The 8,666-nt window shown below is 36.9% G+C and overlaps 1 protein-coding gene across 1 annotated transcript; it reads right to left on the bottom strand.

The window, feature by feature from the left end:
- Positions 1–1,509: 1,509 nt before the first annotated feature.
- LOC106958627 (perforin-1-like) lies at positions 1,510–5,707 on the bottom strand. Its single transcript, XM_015050612.1, has 3 exons — positions 5,570–5,707; positions 4,855–5,390; positions 1,510–2,881 (listed from the first exon to the last, which is right to left on the bottom strand). The coding sequence occupies exons 1-3, from the start codon at positions 5,618–5,620 to the stop codon at positions 1,696–1,698; spliced, it is 1,773 nt and encodes a 590-aa protein (XP_014906098.1). The 5' UTR covers positions 5,621–5,707; the 3' UTR covers positions 1,510–1,695.
- Positions 5,708–8,666: the final 2,959 nt, after the last annotated feature.

The following is an 8,666-nucleotide window of genomic DNA, read 5'->3' on the forward strand; positions in this document are numbered from 1 at the left end:
ATTTGTAATCATTGTAGAAAACTGCAAAACAAAATTGTGTCAAATGGCCATTATGAATATTTAATCCACAACATATCCATGCAGTTATTCAGGTTATCAACATTTTCTAACAAAAGATGTAGTCTGTCTTTTGGACAGACTAAATCTTTTTTAGATGTACTTTTAGCTTGGAATGACCAAACTTCCAAGCTCTAAGTCACTGAATGCTAACATAGCATTCACTTTTACTCCAGCACTCAAAGTGATAGTCTTCACAACTTATACAAGAGTATAATGTTAAAATGTCATATCCCATGGTTCTCCAATAGAGGTAAAATTGACATTAATACTCTGTTTACCTCACTGAGCAAACAACTAAGCACAAAACATCCCCAGTTAACCTGATATGCACACTGTTTTGGTGCAGCAGAACCAAAACAGTTAGCACACTGGATAAACCCATACATGCTTGGATGAACATTGAAACTCTATGTTTGAGGTATCTATCTCAACTACTAGAGATAGTAGTAGAGTTAACCAAAAAGTAAAAAATAATAATAAATAAATAAAATTGTGTCAAATGGCCATTGTGAATATTTGATCCACAAAAAATCCATGCAGTTATTCAGGTTATCAACATTTTCTAACAATAAATTTAAACTGTCTTTGTGTGCTTACTTTTAGCTTGGAACGGCCAAACTTTCAAACTCTAAGTCACTGAATGCTAACATAGCATTCACTTTTACTCCAGCACTCAAAATGACAGTCTCCACAACTTATGCAAAAGTATAATGTTAAAATGTCATATTCCATGGTTCTCATGCACTACACAAGCCCAATAGAGGTAAAATTGCCATTACTACTCCGTTTACCTCACTGAGTAAACAACCAAGTTCACAAAATACCCAGTTAACCTGACATGCACACTGTTTTGCTGCAGCAGAAAGCCTTATCACACTGGATAAACACTTACATGCTTGGATGAACATTGAAAAGATATCTAAGGTTTCTATCTCAACTACTAGAAATCTCTGAGTTAACCAAAACGTCACACACACACGAAAAAAATTGACACTTAATTCCTTTAAAGTGTAATTTTTGAGCGTCAAAATCAAATTTTGAATGAAAGTTTAGCAGCGTCAGTAGGAGGTGGGTGAACAAAATCATTCACACAAAATGAAGTGTCTGACATTTCCTGTCCCATCAAGTGGATTCCCTTCCGTCACTGCTGCAAGCTTGCAAATGCATCCTACTCGAAAGCTTATTTTTCATCCATTTGATAGAATCTTGGCCAGGTTATTTGATTGAAAAGTGCTCTAATCTGAACTAAAGTTATTGTCAGAAAGAATTGTTCACATTAGCAACTTCCCAGTGAGTATTGCCTAAAATATACTGTCAAAGGAAGCTTCTATCTGTATTTAAAATTAGTGACGTGAAAAAATACAGTCATCTATTTAGAGAAGTTCAAATATGGATTTTAATATAATAAAACATTCTCTTAACACTTACAATAATGAAAGAGACACTTCATTGTCTTTGTGGATGCTTTATTGCAATATTTTGCAGACAGGAAAGAAAAGTAAAAGCAGGATTATCGGTAGGTATTTATGCTAATATGTAATAGTGACATGATTTTACTGCAAAAATTTTCCACACAAAAGTGAAAGAAGACACATTACAAGCAAATGCATTTGTTTTCTTTTTCAACAAATTATCTCAAAACTGGTCTAAACCTGCCTGTCTAGTTGGTTTAAAAAACTTCTTCATGGAATTGCCCAGCAGAACCCCATTCCTGGTGTAAAACTCTTTGGTCAGTGAGGGATCCATGGGGGAGGAAATGTACTCATCACACCGACTTCCTCCCAGACTTGGTGCACACTCCACAGAGTAAGAGAAGAAAAACGTTCCATGATTAAACATGCAGCTATCTGACACATTCGCTTTTCGAAGATCAAAAGAGCACTTGCCAAGCAGATCACTATTCCAGCGTGTATCCTCATCATATACAGAAAATGTCAACTTGTTTTGCATATTGATAACAATGGGTCCAAAATCAAATTTTTCTGGCCATCTGGGATTGTCATCATTACTGATTATTTTGGTGCGCTTTAGCTGGTCACCATACTTAACCTCCACTGAACCATCTGTCTTGCCAAAGGTATCACCATACAGCCCCCTTGCATAAAGTTTATACACCTTCAATGTTGCCAGACCTTTTCCACCAGGACAACAGTTTGCCTTGACATTCTTGTTGCTGTTACACACACAAGCACAAGGATCTCTTTTGTTGGATCTATGTCCAATTTGACAGGATTCAGAACATTTTTTCAGCACTGCATTTTTTAAAATGTACTGTTCCACTTCTTTTTTCAGGCCTTTTTTTGCACGGTGATTATCTGGAAGTATGGTGTGAAGCGGTTTCAAGTTATACTGCACGATATCAGGTATGGTTTTAAGAGAGTTTAACCAGTTTTTATACACATCAGGGTCCGAACCACCCCCAAAAAGTGCAACTTCCATTTCATCCCCACCAGTGACCTCTGTGAAACGCTCATTAAATTCTGAACTGAAACTTTGTCCTGAGTTCAATTTTTTCTTCTTGTCTTCACAGTGTTTAGTCATGGCTTTAACACTAGCGCTGTTAGCAAAGCTAGCTGATGCTTCAACCGTCAAACAGTCACTAACATCTGTTGCTGTAAACCCATTCATGGTTGCCTTGCAGGTCTGAAAAGAGGTTGTTGCCTTTATTTCCCCTCCAAGATACACCTGTGTGATATAATGAGTGCCATACGTGTCGATCAGGTCGCGATATGGTGATGCTTTTCCAGGACAATATGGAGGCAGAGAGTTCACAGCTGCGAGAAAGTCATGACTCAAAGGAGGACTAGTGGTCAGTCTGTACCTGTGGAGCAGAGAAAGAATGAAAAGAAGTAAAGGATTGTCACAGAGTCAATTTGAAAATATCATGGTGGTACATGAACATGTTGATGTATGATTTAATCATTTTCACAACCTTTCCAAAACCCATGTTGCAAATTTTATTAGAACAGACGGGGGAGCTGGTGGGATCACCTTAAAAACTTTTATAATTTTCCAAAATCTATCTTATAAGTAGAATTACTGATTTAATGCAATGTATTGATTATTGAATGTTGCAGTTTGTATGGTATTAAACACACAACTTCATTTCATCGATACCAGATACTTCTAGGTCAGACTCAGCATTCGATCCGACTCAAAACACAGGAATTAGTGACTCCTTACACTAAGTAGACCTACAATCACATATGTAGACTTTCAGTCACCCAGATTATGACAATCCGTATGTTCTCTTATTTCTTGAGGACTTTTCACCTTTCATCCAAAAAGCATCCTCAGTTCTGAACATAGTTGGAAGTAACAAAATATAAAGTCCCTTTTCAGCTAATGCCTACTTGTTATCTTGACTTAGATTTACTCGTTTCTTATGGTTTTCCATTAAGTACTGGTTTTGGTACCAGCCCCTTTACATGACCAGCGTTCCAAGTAAACCTGAAAATGTGATTCATAAGTGCTGTGATTCATCACATCCCAAATTAGTTAACAGGCTGTTCAATGGAAAAAACATCGCTTGATGTTAGTACCTGATTCAAGGTTTGGAACTTGGCAGTTCATGAACTGAAATAGCGAATGATGAATCAGAATCTATAAATCAGATGGAAGCTTAAAGGCAACAGTCACTGCTTGTTTACAGTATGAAGTAAAATATAATCTTAAAGAAAATGTTAGAGAAATTAGGATTCAGAGAGAGTAAGATCCTTAACATACAACACGATGTAATTAAGATACTCTAAAGACAAATACATTTCAACACGTAGTTATCTGCTTAATAGCAGTCTTCTTTCTCCTCTAAAATTTGCTAATTGTCCAAAAACCTGAAAAATATTGATTTCAATTTTCACCTCTGACTTTAACCCAGATACAGACCCCACTAGTGTCTCAGTTAACGTCATCCTTCCTTGAAGTAGCTTGTAACTGACCTGCTTTCCGTCGCGGGTGGTTTGCTTTGAAAACTAACCTCAAGCTTTTCAATTGTCACACTTTTTTGCTCACCAACTGCCTGTCTCTGTGTATAGTATGTTCTGATTTGCACTTTATGTATACTCTAATTTGTAACACAAAGATTCAATGTTTGCTTCTCTGAGATTTGGGTTTGCAATTTTGTAAATTATGTTTGCTCTTCTTGATAAAAAAAAATAAAATAAATAAATAAATCTGTGTTTTATCTGTTATTTATTGTTTTTGTGCTGTTATGTGAATTTCCTTCTGGGATTAATAAAGTATGAACATTCAGTCATTCATTCTACTTTTACTAATTGTTCTGTATTAGTATGTTAATATAATTTAAAAATCAAGCTCATGAAGTTTATATGTAATGAAACATAATATATAACACTGGGTTACAAAAAATATTTTTTGGAAGTTCAACTGAATTAGGACTATTTTTACACCGCTGAATCCAAAAATGACATTCATTTTCCTCAATCAGGCCAGGTTTTTGTTCTAATTTGATTTAGAGAAATCTGATCTTCTGACTGAATCAATAACATTTTTGTAACATTATCAGTTAATTTTGGTTAATATTTCTCACCAAAAAAGGTTGTACACAAAAAATATGTTTTCTAACAAAGAGTATTAATTGTTCTAAACCTGGATTTCTGTAAATCAAATAATAAACACTCACAAGGGTAAGAACATGTATATTGAACATTACATCTTCATTGTGCAAAGTTCTCCATCTCTTTTCTGTCCTGATGGAATCTCATTTAAAACATTTCTCAATGAACACAAAAGACACCCATCCAACTCTTTAACAGCATCCATGTGCATCCTCACCTGTAAAAGTTACAATTGACCGACTGCCGGACAAATTCGTAGCGATCGCTTTTGGATTTTTTCATTCCAAATTCAGAAGCCCTGGAGTGTGACCCTCCAAGGCCAACACCAACAGTGACTGAAGGGTCCACAGGGATTTCCAAACCGATCTTCCAGTCGTTGGAGACCGATGATGTGGAATCGTTGACGAGAGATTCGACAGAATCATAGAGCATGCTGGAAACCTTCATGCTGCACTTTGGGAGGTTTCTCCAGTCCACCACAGAGACTGGGACCTTCTGGTTCTCTCCATTCTGGTATCTGTTTCTGTACATTTTGCAAGTGCCATTTCCAAGGTCCCATGTCTCAGTGTCGATGACATAGGCACCTTTCCTCTCCATTGTCACAATGTCATAGCCTTCTCCACCCAGGTTGTAGCCGGGGACAAAGTGAGCCGTTTCACATTGTTTTGGAGAACCAATAAAACTCATGGTGGATGAGAGTCCAGGAGGAATCCACATCCAAAACAGGAGCATGAGCTGCCAAAAGTTTGCCATCTATGGGGGAATAAAATCAAGGAACATCACACAAAAACACAAAATCCACAGTGTTAATTTTAAATACATTTCCTCACTGCTTGGAATGGTAACAGAAAATAAAACAAATAAAGTTTTGTTTTAATATATAAATAGAAAATAATTGGAGCAGGCAAGAGGGAAATATCTTGGCACCTTACCTTGACTGTAGATGGCAAGTTCTGGTCAGTGGTTTCCAGTTTCCAACTCATTTACACCACTAAAGAAGAGGTGGAGCGACAGTGTACAAATGTGATTCTCACGTGTGTTATTCTTAGTTTAATTTAGCAGTTGTCTTGCATTCACAGTGAAATGCAACAACTTCTCTTGAAACTCTCAAGGTTTTGTTTGGTGGTGACAATGTGAGAAATTGGTTTTGTCTGCGTTTATCAGTCCCTGTGTCATGGCAACCTCTTGATTGGTTCCAGCTGTCTGACGTTTCTCCTGATTTCCCCCAGTTTATGTACTCCCACCTGTGTTCCCTGCTCCCCATCGGATCTTTGGTGAATGTCGTGTCTGTAGGCAGACATGACAGGAACTCTCTAGCCCCTTTGCTCACCTGTGCTGCCTGGACTTCTATTCTCTTTGTGGATCACCTTTAAAGTCATCATTTTTCATCACAACCTGGGTCCAGCCGGGTCCATTCTCATCAACTCACCAAACTCCAATTCATGACAAATAAGCCATTTGAGTCAATTGCTTTTATTACTCACTTGATCATTGCATTACTCTAATGACAATGTCTCCAGCCTTTCCCTTTTTCTATGTTTCAGGGTTTGTTTGTTTTTTTTATCTCTAATGTTAATGTAAAAGAGTTTTTCACCTTCTTGCAAATTTGCAGTCTCACTTTAAACATGACATATTGAGCAATACTGTATGTTTAGACAGAGTTAACATGAACAAAAATGCATCAAAATAGTTTTTACGTGCTTGGAGTGCTTCTGTCATTAAAATGCCCTCGATGTTGCGCCATAAAATTATTAAAGTCTAGAAGATGCCTTCAGGTCTGAAACTTCTGTTCTAAGCCTCATCACTACATGTTATCTTATCCTTCACTGTTTTGTGGCTGCATGAAAATATAAAAAATAACACTATTATAAAGTTCTTCAGAACTAAAACTACAAGACAACTACTTTCTCAGTTTGTATTTTCTTCTTCTTAATGAAAACTGTAAATGACTTCTGACTTCTCTTTTTGACTCTCAGTTAGCATCATGGCACAGCTTCTAAAGAGCTCAAAATATTTCACAAATGATGCCAGTTTTATCAAGCTGTGGTGGAATTTCACACGTGGGCATGTATACTGTTCATCTTTAGACTTCCCTTTTCAGAAAAATCATGAGTACTTAAACTTTCTTAAAAGTCAGCTGACTATTTATGTACATATGTGTGTGTGCATGTGCGTGTGTGCATGCGTTTGTGTGCGTGTGCGTGTGTGTGCGTGCATGTGCGTGCATGTGTGTGTGTGTGTGTGTTCAAATTGTTTTTAATGAAGGTGATTTTTAGTATCAAGATTTTTTGGGGGACTTGCCTGATTTTTTTCATAGATCTAGGACGTCTAGAAAGGGTGGGCCCCGCAACTCACCATTCTACTTTTGGGCCCCGTAAAATATGTTAACAAGAACGTATGTGTGCGTGCATGGGAGTGTGTGTGGGTGGTACCATTTAAACATGGCATCTTACTGTGCAAAATCAGTCTTGTAATACCTGCTAGGAAACCTCAGAGACTTGAGAATATCCTCCTGGCACAGCAGCATGGTGCCAGCCCTTTTTTTGCCAGCTTATCACATTTGACTTTAAATTTGCTGCACGACTGTATGGTAAACCATTTAGGGCATACAATCTTTTAAAGTTCATATACCGAGGTGTTTTCTGTAGTGGTCGTTTGGGGACCAATTTGAGACTTTTGGCCTGGACACACTCACAGGAAAACCTCTCCAGAATGATTGCCTGTATTGTTGCTATCAGACTTAGACTTGGAATACCTAAGTCCAGAGGCAGCCACAATGCACAACCTCACGTCGTGACTGAGCTATTTTTTTAGTTAGGACGTGCCACACACCAAGTAGAGAGAGCTGCTGTTTTTCACTTTTTAAGTTTGTTATAACAGCAAAGATCAAGGAGGATTTTACCACAGACAATGAGAAATTATTTAAGTCTCTGAATTTTCCTGTCGACTCACAATATGTAATCGGTATGAATACAACAACATGCTCTTTTACATTGAATTTTAATTTTTAGTCAGAAGAAACATGTTGGTCGAGTTAAAATATTACTTTAAATTTAAACTTGAAAGGAGTATATTGGCACTGTTGACCCATAAAAACCTGTATAAAAATGTGACAAATGCATAATGGTGAGGCTTAAAATGCAGAAAATTAAGCCAAAGCCCAAGAGACAGAACATAACCCAACATAAAATAACCCTAAGCTAAAGAACGCATGTACTTCCTGTAACAGCAATGTGTCAATGACAAGTTTTGAAAGCTAAAGGTGCTAAAACCTCACATTCACACAATAACAGTCATCATGAAAACAAAGAGGTTGGTTAGAGGTTTTTTTTTTTTGGTTTATTAAACAGCAGTCGGTTTTCATGTGAGTCAACTGTGTCAATTGGGGGATCACATTAAGTGTATCACAAAGGTGAGAAGATCATTTGACTCAGGGTTAAGCGGATCCATTATCAGTATAAAGTGCACAGCACTGCTTCTGACGAAATCAAGAGAATAGGTGTGACTTGAATTAATTTATTAACTTGATCATCAGAAAAAATAAGAACTACTATAAAATTAGATATTTTGGTTGTTTATTGGTTTGGAGCATTCAGATGCGGATGAACACAGTGTCAGGGAGGAAAATATATTCATTAACAGTCTTAGTTGTTACTGTTTGTTCATCTGGCAGGATAATGGGACAATATCTTAAACGTTTAAGCCTTAGAATAGAATAGAATAGAATAGAATAGAATAGAATAGAATAGAATAGAATAGAATAGAATAGCTTGTAGATTTACACACAGACAGAATATAAAATAAGATAAACAGAAAAAATGAATTTAATTCAACATAAATTTGATGTAATTATATGAAAAAATAGTGTACTCCTGTTCAATGGAATGACTCTACCATTTTGTCCTTGGGCAAGATACTTCACCCACTTTGGCTTCTGGTGGTGGTCAGAAAGGCATCTTCTCATTTTGCAACTGAGAATATGCAAAATGGCAGCCTCACTCCACTGAAACCTAGCTAGATAGCAGCTGT

This window comes from Poecilia latipinna, unplaced genomic scaffold (assembly GCF_001443285.1).
Source record: "Poecilia latipinna isolate Pla-1442-1.1 unplaced genomic scaffold, P_latipinna-1.0 Scaffold1002, whole genome shotgun sequence".
In the NCBI taxonomy this organism is placed as follows: domain Eukaryota; kingdom Metazoa; phylum Chordata; class Actinopteri; order Cyprinodontiformes; family Poeciliidae; genus Poecilia; species Poecilia latipinna.

Coding starts and splice junctions, on each gene's coding strand:
- LOC106958627 (XM_015050612.1), bottom strand. CDS start 5,620: ATGAGTTGGAAACTGGAAACCACTGACCAGAACTTGCCATCTACAGTC. Junction 5,391..5,569: donor ACTTGCCATCTACAGTCAAG/GTAAGGTGCCAA, acceptor ATTCCCCCATAG/ATGGCAAACTTTTGGCAGCT. Junction 2,882..4,854: donor GTCAATTGTAACTTTTACAG/GTGAGGATGCAC, acceptor TCTGCTCCACAG/GTACAGACTGACCACTAGTC.